Source organism: Urocitellus parryii, chromosome 12, assembly GCF_045843805.1.
Source record: "Urocitellus parryii isolate mUroPar1 chromosome 12, mUroPar1.hap1, whole genome shotgun sequence".
NCBI classification, from domain to species: Eukaryota; Metazoa; Chordata; class Mammalia; order Rodentia; family Sciuridae; genus Urocitellus; species Urocitellus parryii.
Genome location: NC_135542.1, coordinates 37,418,700 through 37,437,196, shown reverse-complemented (window position 1 = coordinate 37,437,196; position 18,497 = coordinate 37,418,700). Strand labels below are relative to the sequence as shown.

The following is an 18,497-nucleotide window of genomic DNA, read 5'->3' as shown; positions in this document are numbered from 1 at the left end:
CCACACCTGGCTACAGTTTACTTTTTGAACTTTTTTCTGCAATTAAAAAAAAAAAAGAAATGGCATAGAAATCTCCAAAGCACAGTTTAAGATCTGTATATGACAGATCATATTTTCTGCCTTCTCTTAGTTCTTTCTCACCTAAAATTAGGTAAAGTTATTCTGGAAGAATATCTACAAGTTTTTTGGTATGTTTTTGGAAAATTGATAGATTTAAAATGATTATACCTCCTCACAAGGTGAAAATTATCTAGCTTCTTTCTGGGACCTTTGGTTTTTGTTGGCAGAATTCGTAGTACGATGCACATTTCAATCTGATGAAGGATTTAATAAGTTTAATGAGTGGTTTATTATTTGACCTGGTTTCTAATAATAAAAAAATGTTACTTTTCTTCTCAAGGTGAGCCTAACTCTAGAGTCCTAGCCCATATAGGAGATGATGATGTCATAATAAGAATCAACACAGATGGGGCAGAATATAACATAGAGGTAAGTCTACATGTGATCTTTTTGTAGTAGCTTATATCTCTGTTGTTTTAAGATGGCAGAGGTTAAAATTAATTATTTCTTTTCTCCTTATTTTTAAAGAGTTTTTTTTTTTTTCTTTTCACAAGGAAGAAAATAGATAACTTTCAAAGTAAGGATGAAGCAGGGTGCTGTTGTACACACCTGTAATTACAGCAGGGAGGAGCCTGAGGCAGGAGGATGCACTTTTGAGACCTAACAACTAAGGGAGCCTGCAAGCAACTTAATAAGATCCTGTCTCTAAATAAAAAATAAAAGGGTCTGGGGCTGGGGATGTGACTTAGTGGTAAAGTGCCTCTGGGTTTAATCCCCAGTACCAAAAAAGAAAAACAAGGATGATACTTTTTATATGTCTAGGAAGCTGTCATCAGATTCACCTTGTATTTCTAAAGTACCACAATTGATAGAGGAACATGTGGGGTGGATATAGGAAGAGAAAACATTCCTTCTCTCATGCATTTAAAATTTTTCTCTAATAATCCTACTCCAGATATAAACATTCTCAAAGACAAAGGTGAAGTCTTATTTATCTATTTCCTGGGTAGCAACTCTGGGCATGTTAGATCAGTAAAAGGTTATAGTCATTGTCTGGTAAGTCTGTAGAGAAATTCAGTCTCCGGCCACTCGTCCACTGAGGCACTAGGTCAAAATCAGGACTGAGGTTACCATATTTGTGTCAGGCATGTATCTACTTGTCAGATACCAGTCTAGAAAACAGAACATGCCATTTATTTGTGAGTTGAAGTTGATTCCATGTTTTTTGGAAAACAGTAATGCTTTGGGTAGTGGAAATCATCACCAAAACAGATCATCTGTGGGAGAACTAAAAAGTTGGTGTAAATGAAATTTTCAGGTGTATTTGCTGGTAGGGTTAAGCCAGGATGCTGGTGCTAAAAATTTTATATTTTATTTTTTTATTTTTTTATTTTTTTAAGAGAGAGAGAGAGAGAGGAGAGAGAGAGAGAGAGAGAGAGAATTTTTTAATATTTATTTTTTAGTTCTCGGCGGACACAACATCTTCGTTTGTATGTGGTGCTGAGGATCGAACCCGGGCCGCACGCACGCCAGGCGAGCGCGCTACCGCTTGAGCCACATCCCCAGCCCAAAATTTTATATTTTAAAAATACATTCAAACCATGTGGCCATTAGTCTTTTGTCACCCATCAGTAAATATGAAAAAAGAAATACATGATCTTGCAGTATGTTGTAGATTATTAATGTTTAGGCTGTTGTCTTAGTCCCTTACTGTTGCTATAACAGAATGTCTTGAGACTGGGTAATTTATCAAGAATAGAGGTTTTTGTTTTTGGTGGATTCTAGGGACTAAACCTAGGGATACTTAACCACTGATCCACATGCCTAACCCTTGTTTTACTTTTTATTTTGAGATAGGTCCTGGCTAAATTGCTGAGGCTGGCCTTGAATTTTCAGTCCTCCTGCCTCAGCCTCCCAAGTTGCTAGGGTTACTGGTGTTACTCATGGTTCTGAAAACTGGGAAATTCAAGAGTATGGTGCTGGCATTTCCTTGGCCTTATAGCCTTCTTTTTTTTTTTTTAATTTATTTTTTTTATTGGTTGTTCAAAATATTACAAAGCTCATGATATATCATCTTTCATACATTTGACTCAATTGGGTTATGAACTCCCACCTTTGTAGCCTTCTTGCTTAGAACAATATTCTCAGGGTTCATCTATGTTGAAGCATGTATTAGTACTTCATTTCTTTTTATTGGTGAATTATGTTCCATTGTTTGGATATAACATATTTATTCATTCATCAGTTGATGAACGATTAAGGTGTTTCCACTTCTTGGCTATTATTAACAGAGCTACTGTGAATATTCATGAGCAAGTTTTCATGTGGGTATATGTTTTCATTTCTTAAATAAATTCTGGGAGTAGGATTGTTAGATTGTATGGTGACTAAAGTTCACATTTTTGTCAACATTTATGAGGATTCACATTTTTGTCAACATTTATGAAGGTTCTGATTTCTCTACATCCTTACCAGAGTTTGTCTTTGATTATAGCCATCCTAAAGGATATGAAGTGATATCTCATTGATTCATATTTCCCTGATGGAGAAACAAGTTTGTTTTGTTTCTGCATTGCTAGAGATCAAACCCAGGGCCTTGTGCATGCTAGGCAAACACTAAACCAGTGAGCTACATCCCCAGCCTAAAATTTTAAATTCTTTTTTATGCATTCCCCACAAGCTGCCTATTTCTGTTGAGACCATTGTCTTTACAGATAACTATTTTGTAAACATAGGAACATCCTTTTGACTTGGGAAACCTTTGGAACCCGTGAGTTTGATTTACTGGAAATGCAGATTTTTATAAAGTAACTTTCCTGAAACTAATAAATTTCAGGCATATTGTTGCAGGTTTTCAGTCATCTCTCTTTAAAAATCTTTTTATTTCCTTTTTTATTCATGAAATCTAGTATGGGGGCTGGAGTTGTGGCTCAGTGGTGGAGCGCTTGCCTAGCACGTGTGAGGCACTGGGTTTGATTCTCAGCACCACATAAAAATAAGTGAATAAAATAAAGGTCCATCAATATTTAAAACAGATATTTTAAAAAATTAGTATGACAGACATATCAAATATCTGAATGTTAAAGGAAACTAAAATGGAAATTCCACATTCACAGAAATCTTGTCTGACTTATTGCAAAATTAGTATGCCTTCTAACAGTGCCAGTATACAGTTGGCATTACATAGAAATTTTTGAATGAATTAATGGAAAAGTACAAGCATATTTTTTTTCTGGATCTTCTAAAAGATTTTGTAACTTTCACAAATTAATGCTTTTTCCCCATGTACAGATAAAATAATGAGGGATATGAATTTATTAGCATAGAAATCCATGTGATAAAAATAGAAATGATTTATTTTGGGTAAAATGTCCAGTTTACTTAAATGTTATCTAAGAACAAGCAAAGAATGTTGTAAGAGGGCTGGGATTGTGGCTCAGTGGCAGAGCGCTTGCCTAGCATGTGGAGGCCCTGGGTTCCATCCTCAGCACAACATAAAAGTAAATAAAATATAAAGGTATTGTGTCCATCTACAACTAAAAAAAATATTAAAAAAATAGAACATTGTAAGAATTTAATATTTAGGAGTTTTTATTTTTTCCATCTTGACATGTATACTTTGTGTTTTAGCCTCTTTGGAGATTTGTTAATGATACTGAGGACAAAAGAATGTTAGTTTATAAGTCAGAAGATATCAAGAATGTTTCACGTTTACAGTCTCCAAAAGTATGTGGTTATTTAAAAGTGGATAATGAAGAGTTGCTTCCAAAAGGACTGGTAGACAGAGAACCACCTGAAGGTAAGATTAAAAATATATTTTGAGCTGGGTGTGGGGACATATGCCCATATTCTCAGCTGCCTTAGGCTAGTTTGGGCAAATTTTGGAGACCCTGTCTCTAAATAAATAAATAGAATAAATAGAATGTTAACAAACTGGGATGTAGCTCTGTGGAAGGGCACTTGTCTAACATGTTCAATCCCTTGTACTGCAAAAAACAAAAACAAAAAGAAGCCATACTTGTATTTTTGAATGACAAGCATATTACAGGTGTCTTTGATAGGAGTGGTTTTTGATTAAAAAAGAAAAGTATCAAGTAACTGTAGTATTTGGCTTAAAAATAGAATTGTTCAGAAATTCTTATAATTCTTTTTCTGTAATGTTGGAGTATAACAGGAGCAACAATGATTGGTCTTAAAAAGAGATTGGGGATTGGGAAATTAAATGATCTGAGTGAAAATTCTTTATTTAAAGGTACTTAGAAGTGTCAAAATAATACTTTAGAGAAATATAGGTTAATTAGTTGGGCAAGAAGAGAAATCTGAATTGTGTAGAATACCAGGAAGGTTGTCAGCTTTGGGACAGATCTATTTAGAGTCATATAAAGAGCATGACAAGCTGGATGTTGTGGTGCACTCGTGTAATCAGTGATTCAAGAGGTGAGGCAGTAGAATTACAAGTTCAAGGTCAACCTCAGCAACTTATGTTAGGAATGTCCTAAGCAACTTAGACCTTGTCTCAAAATAAAAATGGCTGGGAACCTAGCTCTGTAGTTAAGCACCCCTGGGTTTAATCCCCGTACCCAAAACAACAACAAAAAAGACCAATCATCTTCCTATTTCTCTTCATTGTCATTAATTTTAATTTTTTTTTGATGTGCTGGAGATAAAATCTAGGCCTTCACATGCTAGGTAGCCACCTATCATTGACTGCTTTTTTGGGGTGTGTAGAGGAAAGATCCTGGGGACTGAACCCACAGACACTTTACCCCTGAGCTACAGTCCCAGCCCTTTTTATTTTTTAAGATAGAGTCTCACTGAGTTTAGGGCTCCACTAAGTTGCTGAAGCTGACCTTGAACTTGTGATCCTTTTGCATCAGCTTCCTAAACCACTGGGATCATAGGCATGCACTGCTACTTCAGGCTTACTGTGCTTCTATTAAAAAGACACATCTGGCTGTGTTGCCTAATCGGCCTTGAAATCCTAGGCTCAGATCCTCTTTCCTCAGCTGGGACTTAGATGTGTGCCATCTTGCCTGATTTATTGTCCTCATTTATGAAGACCTAAGATGGTATTACTTGCATAGTAGTTATATAAATAAATTCCTAAGAAGTTTATTTAATAAGAAAGATGTCCTATTAACACAAACTAATTTTTAAAACTTCTTGTGTTACAAAGTTGAAGGTTTTAGCTATGTGTGTACAGAGTTCTATAAAAAGTGTATTGATGGCTTTGCCTCTACTTGGTTTTTTAAAGTACCCCAGACTGGCGAGTGGAGCCACATAGACACTTGAATATATTTCTTTCTTTTTTTTTTTTTTTTAAATATTTATTTATTTATTTTTTAAGTATAGATGGACACAACACAATGCCTTTATTTTTATGTGGTGCTGAGGATCGAACCCGGGTCTCGCACATGCTAGGCGAGCGCTTTACCACTGAGCCACAATCCCAGCCCCTTGAATATATTTCTGTATCTTACATATATAACATGTGTATGATTATGTGTGTGCTTCTACATGTTTAAATATACTTTGCCTGTGAAGATATATAAGCATTTATCATAAGGCTTATTTGTCTGGAGGAGGCATTGATGACTTTAGAAACATCTCCAAGTCCCCATGGTTGCTGATTTTTAATGTATAATTAACTTTTTTTTTTTGGTGCCAGGGATTGAATCCAATGGTGCTTAACCACTGAGTAATATCTACACCCCCCCCTTTTTTTTAATATTAGTTTTTAGTTGTAGGTGGACAGAATATCTTTATTTCATTTTTTTTAATATTAATTAATTAATTTATTTTTTAGTTTTCGGCGAACACAACATCTTTGTTGGTATGTGGTGCTGAGGATCGAACCCGGGCCGCACACATGCCAGGCGAGCGCGCTACCGCTTGAGCCACATCCCCAGCCCTTATTTCATTTTTTTTTAATGCAGTGCTGAGGTTCAAACCCAGTGCCCCACGTGTGCTAGGCAAGCACTCTACCACTGAGCCACAACCCCAGCCCTCTGCAGCTTGAGTCTTGCTAGATTGCTTAGGGTCTAAGTTGCTGAGGCTAGTTTGGAACTTGCCTCAGCCTTCTCAGTCTCTGGAATTACATGCCTGCACTACTACGTCCAGCTTGACTTTTTTTTGGTACTGGGGTTGAACCCTGGAACACTTACCACTGGGCCACATCATCAGTCCTTTTTATTGTTTATTTTGAAACAGGGTTTTGCTAAGTTGCTTAGGGCCCTGCTAAATTGCTCAGGCTACCCTCAAACTTGTGGTCCTCCTGTCTCAGCCTCCAGAGTTCCTGGGATTCATAGGTATGCACCACCATGCCTTACTTACCTTGACATTTTTATTATTAGAAAACCACAACTTCATAGCCTCAATATTTATTTTATTTTATTAAGCACTTTTTAAGTTTTTCGCATTTTAAAAATTAAGGAGGCACTTTTTCTTAGTTTGTTTTGTGTTTTTTTTTTGTGTGGTGGCAAGAAATTGAATCTAGGACCTTATGTATGCTAGGAAAGCATTTTACCACTGAGCCATGTTCCCAGTTGCCCTGCAATTTAAAAACCTGATATTTTGAGCTGTGCTATGATACAAGCCTATAATCCCAGTGATCTGTGAGACTGAGGCAGAAGGATTTAAAGTTCGAGACCAGCCTCAGTGTCTTAGGCCTTCAGTAATGTAGCGAGTAGTAGCCCATTGGTAAAGTGCCCCTGGTTTCGGTCCCCATTGCCAAAATGACAAAACAAAAAGAAAAGAAAAGAAAAAAAAAAAAACCCTCTTATATTTTATTTTACTTTTCTGCTTTCCTCCAAATTCAAGATACCTTCAGGGTTCCCAAGCTCAAATAATGTTGTTTCAGAATAACTAGATTTGAAGTGTTATTATAAAAATGCCCTCCTTGTTTTGATGAACTTTGATTTAATAGTGCATACAAATTCATATTAGAGTTTGTTCATCGAGTGAAGAGAAGAGCTGATCCTAATCCCATGAAGAACACTTGTAAATTATTGGTGGTAGCAGATCATCGCTTTTATAAATACATGGGCAGAGGGGAAGAAAGCACCACTACCAATTACTTAGTAAGTATTTGATATTGCATGAGGTAATTAAACAAAAAGTTTATGTAAGTGGGTAAATTCCTTTAAGAGAAGTTTCCTGTAATTTTCAACTTAATGGTTTCATTTTCTGAGTTTTTTTACATTATTACTACATGGAAACTTTAGTTTCAAATTTATGAAAACCTGTTTTTCTTTTGAACTAATATTTTTTGCACATTGGAATTTTTATGCATATTGGGGAAAGGTCATAATATGTTCTTTGTTTATACAAATGAGCTCTTTTTTTTTTTTTTTGGTACTGGGGATTGAACTTCGGCATTCAACCACTGAACCACATCCCTAGCCCTATTTTGTATTTTATTTAGAGACAGGGTCTCACTGAGTTGCTTAGTGCCTTGCTGTTGCTGAGGCTGGCTTTGAAAAATCTATCTTCCTGTCTCAATCTCCCCAGCCTCTGGGATTACAGGTGTACGCCACCATGCTTGGCTACAAATAAGCTTTTTAAAAAAATCACCACCATAGTGGCATGAGCCTGTAGTATCACATTTATGGATTTATACTTTAAAGTCAAAAAACTATTTTTTGTGAACCTGTGTTTTTTTTTCCTTATATGTATATTTCAGAGCAGTCAATTTGGTTCATGTCATGTTAAAGAGCCAATCACATAAGTACATGAAATAGGTGGGACTTTTATGGTCATAACTAACTAGGGCAGAGATATGAAGGAAGATTAAAGAAATGATACTGGATTTTTTTTTTTACCCCCAGTTCTTGGGATCAAACTCAGAGCTTGGTACATGTTAGGGAAGTGCTCTTCCACTGAGCAATATCCTCATCACGTCTATGAACTTTGAAGCATCAGATAGTGTAGTTTTAAAATCAAGGGACTCATTTTTCGTTGACATTTTTTGTTAGTATGACCTCATTCATCATGATAACTCGGCATTGACCAAAATTTTACTCAGGGTATAAAAAGAGAATGGGGCTATTCATGAACCAACAAACAGACTAAGGCAGTAAAGACGTCTTTCTTATTGCCTTGCTCTCCCTGGTCTCCATTTTATTTGTACCCTCCCTCACTCTTCTTTCCCTTCTCTTCCATATCAAGTGAATGAATTTATTATGAAAATAGTAGGAGTCATTGCCATTCTTGTTTCTTAGCAAGAGAAATCAGTGGAAAAGCTTCTCTCTTAATCTGGGTTTTGTATTAAGGAGCTCCTGTGGTCTCATTTCTTTGTTACACTGTGAATGAGTACAGTGAAAGGTCTAGTTTTTTAAAAAATTATATTTCTTACGGTTACTTGTAAGCAAAGAACAGTTTCTTAGACCTGTAACTTATTGTTGCCAGAACTAACTTCGCAATCTGGATTTTGAACACTAGAATGTTCTCTTTGAGAACAGATGGGTAATTAGCATTTTTCTTTCTTGGTGATTGTGCTCCTCCCTCAGTCTTCCCAAGTCAGAACAGAGTAGGAATGGTGCAGTGTACCTCATTCCTCCTGCTCTCTCCGTGCCAAACTTTGTGGAATGCAGGTTGGATAGCAGCTGACTGTTGCTGCCTTTTTTCCTGTTCTGGGAAGGCATTGAAGGTACTTGTCAAGGGCCAGAGTGAAGACAGAGTACTTCTAAGAAGGGAATAATTTTAGGCAGTCAATTGACACTAAAATTTCATTTTCATAGTTGGTAGAAATGGTAGGTTCTTAATTTCTTTGTTTTATGATAATGGGGATTGAACCCAGGGTCCTTTATGACTCAGCTATACCCTTAGTCATTTTTATTTTTTATTTTGAGACAGGATCTCACTTAGTTGCATAGGATCCACCAAGTTGCTGAGGCTGACTTGCAGTATTCCGGCCTCAGTCTCCCGAGTTGCTGGGATACTACTGTGTCTGGAAGGAAAGGTAGATATGTAAAAAGTTGATATTTCAATTCTGTATGTAGTCAGTTACCTAAAGTTTGGGATAAACTTTAATGTTGTTTTATTCTGGTAACAGCACTTTTAAGTTTAGGGCTAAGAATAATTTCTTTGAGTAAAGCCATCAGTGATAAAGATTAACATCTTAATGCTAGTTTCTGTAATTAGTAGGACCATGTGCCATGGCATTTTCTCTAAACTGAATTTATCCTTGAACATTGTTCTAGTACAATGCAAAAAATGGTAAAGATCTACACAATGTCTTTTTCTTTTATACACACAGATAGAGCTAATTGACAGAGTTGATGACATCTATCGGAACACTTCGTGGGATAATGCAGGTTTTAAAGGTTATGGAATACAGATAGAGCAGGTATTTATCAATAGACATGGCCTTCTGTTACTTGGTAAATTTATATGGAGTAAACATTTGTATTCAAACCCCAAAATTTATCTTTGTCATTAATCATAACTAAATATTCTCAAATGCTGGTGGTTTTTTTATGAATAAATTGTGCAGTGTTTTAATATTAATTCAAGATTATGAAATTTTCTGTCCTGAGGCTCTTTTTTGTTGTTGTTGTTTGTTATTTTAAATATTTTGTTGTAGTTGGAGACAATACCTTTATTTTATTTATTTATTTAATATTTAGTTTTTAGTTGTAACTAGACACAATATCTTTATTTTATTTATTTATTTTTATGTGGTGCTGAGGATCAAACCCAGCGCCCCGCATGTGCTAGGTGAGCACTCTTCTGCTGAGCCCCAGCCCCAGCCCCTGAGGCTGTTTTTATCAGGAAGACTTTTTATGACACTTTTTTTAAAAAAAATATTATTTTTAGTGATGAACACAATATCTTTATTTATTTTTTTTGGTGCTGGGGAATCAAACCCAGTGCATCACACATGCAAGGCCACAACCCCAACTTGACACTTTTTTGTGTGTGTTTGTGTGTGCTGGGAATTGAATCTAGGGTACTTTACCACTGAACTATATCATTTGCTCCTTTTATTTATTTATTTTTTGTGCTGGGGGATTGAACCCAGGGTCTTATGAATGCGAGCCAAGCACTCTACCGACTGAGCTGTAGTTCCCCCTGCTCTTTTTATTTTTATTTATTTATTTATTTATTTTTAGAGAGAGAATTTTTTAATATTTATTTTTTAGTTTTCGGCAGACACAACATCTTTGTTTGTATGTGGTGCAGAGGATCGAACATGGGCCACACGCATGCCAGGCGAGCGTGCTACCGCTTGAGACACATCCCCAGCTCCTGCTCTTTTTATTTTTTGAGACAAGGTCTTGCTCAGTTACTAAGAGCCTCACTCATTTGCTGAGTCTGGCCTCAAACTTTCGATCCTTCTGCCTCAGCCTCCTGACTTACAGGGGTTACAAGTGTGCTCCATCACACCTGGCAATTCATCCTCTGATTATGCTTCATTCTTTAATGAAAATTCTAGCATATATTTTTTAATTAGTCAGAAGAATTACTCAAAAATACTATATAAGGCATTGATATGTAGAATCATTAGATGCCATTCCCTAAAAGCTGTTAGTAGTATGTACAACAATGTTACACTAATATCATCTTTTTTTTTTTTTTTTTAAGAGAGAGAGAGTCTACCACGCGGCCTGCGCAGTGGTTTCATTAATGAGGTTCTAGGCATAAAGTTAGTTAGACGAGATCGAAATAAAAACACAAGACTCAATTACCTTAATTCTATTGCTAGGTCCGAGACGGCTCCCCTCTCTGGTTCGCTCCTCTAGCCGCCCAGCAGGGCAGCAAGGATTACTCAGGGCAAGCAGGAGAGAGAGAGCGAGCACGCCGGGGAGTAGCCTTTTATTAGGGAACCAGAGATTCAGGGGAGAATTCCATCCAATGAAGGTTGAGGGGGGGCTGCACTCCAAGGTCAGGGTCAGCGATTGGGTCCCCGGGGTCAGTGGTCAGGCACACCCCCACACGGATGGGCTCTCTCATCAGGAGAGGGCCGGGAAAAACTTCGACTTATGCCAAAGTGCCTCAGACCCTCAACGGGAGGCACCCGATCACGTGTGAGAATGGCTCCCAACAAGAGAGAGAATTTTTTAATATTTATTTTTTAGTTATCGGTGGGCACAACATCTTTGTTTATATGTGGTGCTGAGGATCGAACCCGGGCCGCACGCATGCCAGGCTAGCGCGCTACCACTTGAGCCACATCCCCAGCCCCTAATATCATCTTAATTATGTCTTATGGTAAAGCAAATTTTCCAAATTGCTAAGTGTAATTAAAGAAGTTTCTGAAATTGAGTATTGTTTTGCACAAATAGATATTTTATAGGTAAATTATGGGAATTGTATCTATTTTTTCCAGGCTTTCTGTACTAAACCATATTCTTATAGGTTTTATAGTATAGAATTTAGAGTTTTTTTAAAAAAAATTTTGAATTTGTGTGCCATATTTATAAATGTTTAACTTTGTTAGTATTTATATAAAACTAAGAGAATTATTTTTTCCTTTTCCATTCTTTTTTCTATTTTGCATTTTCTTTTTAAGTTATTTGAATAGGTAATGTATACACAGTACACAAACCGTGAAAAGTAAGTCTCCATAACTTCTCTTCATTGTCAAAACAGTTCCTTTTCTCTGAGACATCCACATCACTGGTTTCATGTGCACCTTCCTAGAGATGTTGTATGTAGTATGTACTGTATGTGTGTGTGTGTGTGTGTGTGTAAGTCTGCATTTGACACAGTGGCAGTGTGCTGTACTCTTTTGTTCCTTGCCTTTTCATTTCTCAGTATGTTGGAGATTATTCCATATTGGTGCATATAAAGTGGCCTTCCTTGTTTTCAATTGGCTTTGTCATGTTCAAGTTTTCAAGAACCAATAAATAAAGTTACTTTTTTGCCTTAGGAACTTGGAAGCAATTGAAGAACATAGGAGACAAAAATATTACCTTCTTTAATCCTTAAAAGATGGATTGGAGAATGTGATTTAGATGTGCAGTCTTGGTGGGCTTCCACATAGGTTCCTCTTTAAGAGTTGACCCTGACCACCCACTGCCAAAGCTGCAGAGCTTCTCCCTAGTGGAGAAGTGGTGGTAGTGCAGACCAGAATGGGCTGTCTATGCAAATAGGCAGAGAACAGAGACACAGAAACCATTGAGCTGAGTATGACTTCCTTCTTTTTTGCAAACTCACTAATCAGAGTGAGTTCCTTTCTTTTCTTGTTAGGTTTAATATGAATGTGTCTGAAATGCATATACAAAGAGAAGGCTGTGTTCTTTATAGTGTTTTATTCCTGTGGCATACTAAGTGATATACATCTTATTCTTCATTTCTACATTATTGACTGTAGTCGTAATAAATATTTTGGGCTCATGTAACCCAAGTTCTCATTTTTTCTGAATAAATGTAGAGGAAAAATATAACAGAAATATAGAGAATATTAAAATTTAGTACATTTATAACATTTTTAAATAGCCCATTGACGTGTGCTTTCCATATCATGCTTTTCAGTTTGATTTAAATGTTGAGTAATAGAACTGAAGAATTTTTGGAATTTTGGTTCTAAAACATTTTTTCTGGCACAGTAGACAGACTTTTGAGTGGATAAAATAATTTAGTATCTAGAGTCTTGTGACTTGTTTTGGAAATGTTCTAAGTATATTCTCTCTTTAAGTATAGATTCGAATTCTCAAGTCGCCACAAGAGGTAAAACCTGGTGAAAGGCACTATAACATGGCAAAAAGTTACCCAAATGAAGACAAGGATGCTTGGGATGTGAAGATGTTGCTAGAGGTGAGTTGGAGGATCCTGACACGATCCTCTTAACAGCACTGGGATTTCTGATATGTAGATTGTATCTGCACTAATGAAGGGACATATTAGAAAAGAGTGGTGGACCTGGAGCAGCCTCCCGCTGGTCCAACAGTGACTCCATGTCCTGGATCAACTGGTCAAAAATCTGAAGAGGAAAAATGCTATGAAGCAGTGCCTTTTAATCTTAATATCTTCCAGAATTTAATAAGCTGCAGTGACTCTTCTCTGGGAAGTAGCATAAGTACCCAATAAATAGATTTTATTTATTTATTTTTTTGCATTGTATTGTTAGCTCAGGTCTCTCTGAAGTTTGTCAATGGATCTCTTATGGCAGTAATTATCAAATAGGCTGTGCACGTGTATTGAACAGTAGAAATATAACTTGGACACCTGAAAATTTTCTGTAGGAATTTAAAATTTTTGTTATGGTAATAAATTTAGATAGTTAAACATTCTTATAATATGGATTCTTTCCTTAAGATTCTGCCACATGATTCCAATGTCTGAGTTTGTGTGCTGTTGCTTTGTTGTTGAACTATGAAGTGATAGTGTTTTATTTTTTAATGTATTGGGCAATGTATTAATTTCCCATAGCTATTCTAACAGATTGCTATAAATTTAGCAGCTAAAGGACATTTTTCTTTTTTTTCTTTTTTTTTTTGGTATCAGGGATTGAACCCAGGGATGCTTAACCACTGATCCAGATTCCCCAGCCTTTTTATTGTTTATTTTGAGTCAGGGTCTCACTAGTTGCTAGGGCCTCACTAAGTTGCTTAGGCTGTCTTTGAACAGAACATTTTTTTTTTAATCTCATAGTTTCCATGGGTTAGTACAGGCATAGTGTGGTTCATCTGGATTCTCTGTTTAGGGTCTAATGAGGCTAAAATTAAGTTTTTGAAGCTTGATGGAATTAATTTTTTGACAAGATTGAGAACCAAAATGTGCTGTCTCTATATAGTACTCTTGGCATACCTTATCTAATTTGATCTGCAAACCACCCTGAGAGTTAGGTTAAGATCCACCGTTATTTTGTAAAGAGTTATAGCTCAGCATATGTATGAGTCAACTTCAGCTGCTATAACAAGCTCTACAGACTGGAGGCTTAAACAATAGGCATTTATTTCCTTAGTTCTGGAGGCTGTAAGTTCAAGATCAAAGTGTTTTCAGAGTTGCTTTTTCTGAAGCCCCTCTCCTTGGCATTTATTTATATGTTGTTCTTTTTCTGTGTCCTCATATGATCTTCCCTCTGTCTTTTTCCTAACTTCTTTCTCATAAGGACACCAGTAATGCTGGATTAGGGCTATTCAGATGACCTCATTTTACCTTAATTAATGCTTTAAAGGTGCTCTGTCCAAATATAGTTCATTCTGAGTTACAGGAGGTTAAGACTTCAATATGTGAATTTTGAAGTGGCTACAGGTCAGCCCATTGAACCTGTTCTTGCCAGGTGCGGTGGAGCACACCTGTAATCCCAGCAGCTTGGGAAGCATCGAGAAATCTCATAGCCAGCCTCAGCAATTTAGTGGGGCCCTGAGCAGTTCAGATGCTCCTTGACAGGAGCAATGAGAGATTTCAAAGCCAGCCTCAGCAATTTAGTGGGGCCCTGAGCAGTTCAGTGCGGCCTTATCTCTAAATAAAACACAAAATGAGGCCGGGGATGTGGCTCAGTGGTCAAGTGTCCCTGAGTTCAATCTCTCGTACCCGTCACCCCTCAAAATGACCTATTCCTAGTGAGTCCTACAACTAGCAATGGCAGAAATAGATGTGAGCAGCTAGATCTCCTAACTACTGGAACAGCCAAACCATGTCACCTTCCTGGTTTCTGTGGTTCTCTGGATAGCTCAGGCTCTGGGGGATCAGGAGGGAAGCACAGCTGTTCACAGGTGCTCCTTTCCAGTGCTCTCCCCAGTCTCCTAGAAGATTTCCAAAAGTCTCACCCTCTTACATAGAGCTGGTCCTGGACTATAGGCCTTCAGTACACTCCATGGAGAAGCAGTGAGTTTTGAAAACTCTCCCAAGCCTTTCCTTTTGTGCTCCTCCATCCCCAGATGGTATGAACCCCAGGGAAAGAGCAGTGTGCTGCATGAGAGTGGGGGTGTTCATTAGAACTGTGACCAGACTTGGTGTTCTTCTGGAGTATTGAGTTGTCATTATCTCTTAGTTAGATATGATTGCTAATTTAATACAGATTTTTTTTTCCCGTTGAAGCAATTTAGCTTTGATATAGCTGAGGAAGCATCTAAAGTCTGCCTGGCACACCTTTTCACATATCAGGATTTCGATATGGGAACTCTTGGATTAGCTTATGTTGGTTCTCCCAGAGCAAACAGTCATGGAGGTGTTTGTCCAAAAGGTAAGTTTTCCCATTGGCCTTGTGAATGTGTTGCTGGAATGGTAAACTGACTGGATTACATTATTATTCTATACTTAATACATAATTTTTGTTTATGTTTCCTTTTGCTTTTAGCTTGGAATAGTAAATTTTCTTACATTATAATTCTGTATTTAATTTTTATACGTTTCCTTTTGCCTTTAGCTTATTATAGTCCAGTTGGGAAGAAAAATATCTACTTGAATAGTGGTTTGACCAGCACAAAAAATTATGGTAAAACCATCCTCACAAAGGTATGTCCTTTGATCTTTTTAAAAGGATAGATTTGGAGTTTTGGGTGTTAGACCCTCTGTTATATATTTACATAAGTGTCTTTAAAGGGAAGAGTATGTAATGTTTTTAATTTCTGCCTAAAAGAAATACATGTTTTCTGGAGAAATAATGAGAACTTAAAAAACTATATAAAGGGGGCTGAGGTTGTGGCTCAGGGGTAGAGCGCTCGCCTAGTACTTGTGAGGCCCTGGGTTCAATCCCCAGCACCACATAAAAATAAATAAATAAAATAAAGGTATTGTGTTCAACTACAACTGAAAAAAAAAAAAAACTCTAAAGAATAAAATGACTTGCCAGCTTCTTTCCAGGCACGTCAGGACTATGTGTTTCTTAACCTTGCCCTCTCAGGTCCTTTGTCCTACAGCTCCTCTTGGGGCTCCTGGTGTTGGGCTGCAGCGCAGCTGTCATTTTAAGTCATCCTGTAGTCTCTTGCTGTCTGGACCCTGTGTTTTGTTTATTGATCTACGCCTTATTTTGTTATATTCTCAACAAGCCTCCTAAGAATAGGTCCATGGGATATAAATTCTTGGGATTTTGTGTATCTGGGAATGAGGCTGCTTGGGAATGAGCATAGTTGATCATGTGGCTGGGTGTGTTTGTTGCTTCAGCATTTGAAAGCCCTGCTTCCTTGTCTTCTGGTGTTTATGTTTCTGTTAAAGAGTCTGAGTCTTTGGCTTTTGCATGTGACCTATTTTTCTCTAGAAGATTTTCAGATCTTGTTTATGTGTAAATATATCTGTTCAGAGTCTGTTTGTCTACCAATAATAGAAAACTTAAAAACTGTGGCATAAATAAGGGGTTCTTTGTCTCAGTGAGAAGCAGTTAAGAGAGTCTTCTCCAGGTGGCTTTGCAACTGAGAGTTGCTTATCAGAGCCTTAGGTTTTCTGACTTGCTTTCAGCTGTTCTAAGCACAAGTCCTTTGTCCTTGTTTTGTCATCTTATGGTCACAGATCGTTCTCTCTTATGTTAGAAAAAGGTGGAGAAAGCAATCATAGCTGACCTAATCTGTCCCATTAAAAAAGCTTTTCTAGAAATTTCATTGCCTGGCTTCTTCTCTATCTTCCTGGACAAAACTGGGTTCCATGAATGCCCATAGTCCTAGAGGAATGGGGCTATTTTAGCTGAGCATATTGCTGCCCTGAACAGAATTAGGGTTCTTTAAGGAAGAAGGGGAGAATAGATATTGGTAGAAAAATATCAGTTTCTGATACACTGATATGTTGTCTATAATGTAATTGGTGTATGGTGTATGTTATTTTTCTCCACTGTTCTGGGCACATGGGCCTTTCAATCTTGAGACTTGTGTCTTTATGTAAAATGTCCTTGTGTTATTTCGTTGATAAATTTTGTCCTTTTTTAGATTCCTTTCCATGTCACCCATTATTTTTCTGTCTCGGCTTAATTTCTACAATTGATAGAATACATCATAGTCTGATTGTTATCTTTTGTAGCTCTAATCAAAGGGCTCAGTAGGCCCAGCAGACAAAAGTAACTGATGTTCAGTGTTTTCTTTGCATGGTCCTTAAGGAAGCTGATCTGGTTACGACTCATGAATTGGGACACAATTTTGGAGCCGAACATGATCCTGATGGTCTAGCAGAATGTGCTCCGAATGAGGACCAGGGAGGAAAATATGTTATGTATCCTATAGCTGTGAGTGGTGACCATGAGAACAATAAGGTATGTGTGGTTTGGAGTCTTTTAATGTGGGTAGGAAAGGAGGTGGCTGTGTGGTTTTCTCAAAATGGCAGCTCAGGGCCTGGGGTTGTGGCTCAGTGGCAGAGCGCTTGCCTTGCACATGTGAGGAACTCACTGCGATACTCAGAAGCACATAAAAATGAACATAGATATTGTGTCCATCTGTAACTAAAAAAAGAAAAAAAAAAACTTAAAAAAAAAAAGGAGCTCAGGAAAGTATTCAATTCCTAGGTATTTCCCTAGGGATGGAACTTCAAAATACCTTAAAAAAAAAAAATATATATATATATATATATATATATATATATATATGTATTAGTTGTAGTTGATATAATACCTTTTTAAATTTTTCTATTTTTATGTGGTGTTGAGGATTGAACTCAGTGCCTCACACGTGCTAGGCAAGCACTCTACCACTGAGCCACAACCCTAGCCCTACAAAGTACCTTGATATGTGGTTGTGTTTTGGGGTGAAGCACTTGTTCATCTACTAAAACTGTCATTTGGACATTTTTTGTTGTTGTTTGGTGTTACTGGGAATTAAACCCAGGGGTGTGATACCACTGAACTACAACCTCAGTCATGTCCATCCACCTTTTAAAAAGTTTTTATTTTGAAACAGGGTCTCCCTAAATCTTTGAGGCTGGCCTCGAACTTGCAGTCCTCTTACCTCAGCCTCCTGAGTAGCTGTTATATCAAAGTTAATCATGTGTAAATTTGGATTCTTAAAAAAAAAATAATAAAAACTTGTGTGAGTTCTAGGTTTCAGGGTTGTCAGCTCAGTCTTTATGTTAAAGATTGTCTGTCATTTCATTTAAACTTTGTTGCTCATTTTAACTCTATGGTACTTCACAATTTGCATGTTTTCATTAACTTTTGAAATAAAACACCCAGTTTGCTGAATTACAGGCCTCTTCTTTGCAGCTTTGTCTCTAGTCCTAGTAGAAGTAATGCATAATAAAGAACAGTAATCTAGTGTACAGTGGTTCCTGTGTCTGAGGTGGGATTGATTCTGGGACCCCTGTCCCCTCGGACACCAAAATCTGCAGATGCTCATATCCCTTATACAAGATCATAGAGTCTTTGCACATTTTCTTGTGTGCTTAAGTCAGCTCTAGATTACTTATAATTAATACATTATAAATGCTGTGTGAGTTGTTTTACTACATTGTTTAGAGAATACTGACAAGAAAACTCTGTCCATGTACAGTACAGATGCTTTTTTTCCCTGATTTTTTTATTTTATTTTTTTTTGGTGGAGGGGTTACGGACCAGGGATTGAACCCAGTGGTGC

General features: G+C 37.2%; 1 protein-coding gene across 3 annotated transcripts in view; it reads left to right on the top strand.

The window, feature by feature from the left end:
- Adam17 (ADAM metallopeptidase domain 17) overlaps nucleotides 1-18,497 on the top strand; it is a 49,740-nt gene that overhangs the window by 16,469 nt on the left and 14,774 nt on the right. For all 3 annotated transcript variants that reach the window (XM_026387220.2, XM_026387152.2, XM_026387290.2), the window contains exons 4-11: nucleotides 401-489; nucleotides 3,691-3,859; nucleotides 7,006-7,139; nucleotides 9,317-9,406; nucleotides 12,706-12,819; nucleotides 15,049-15,193; nucleotides 15,377-15,465; nucleotides 17,033-17,185. In XM_026387220.2, the coding sequence (XP_026243005.1) occupies nucleotides 401-489; nucleotides 3,691-3,859; nucleotides 7,006-7,139; nucleotides 9,317-9,406; nucleotides 12,706-12,819; nucleotides 15,049-15,193; nucleotides 15,377-15,465; nucleotides 17,033-17,185 (983 nt within the window). The remainder of the gene's footprint in view (nucleotides 1-400; nucleotides 490-3,690; nucleotides 3,860-7,005; nucleotides 7,140-9,316; nucleotides 9,407-12,705; nucleotides 12,820-15,048; nucleotides 15,194-15,376; nucleotides 15,466-17,032; nucleotides 17,186-18,497) is intronic.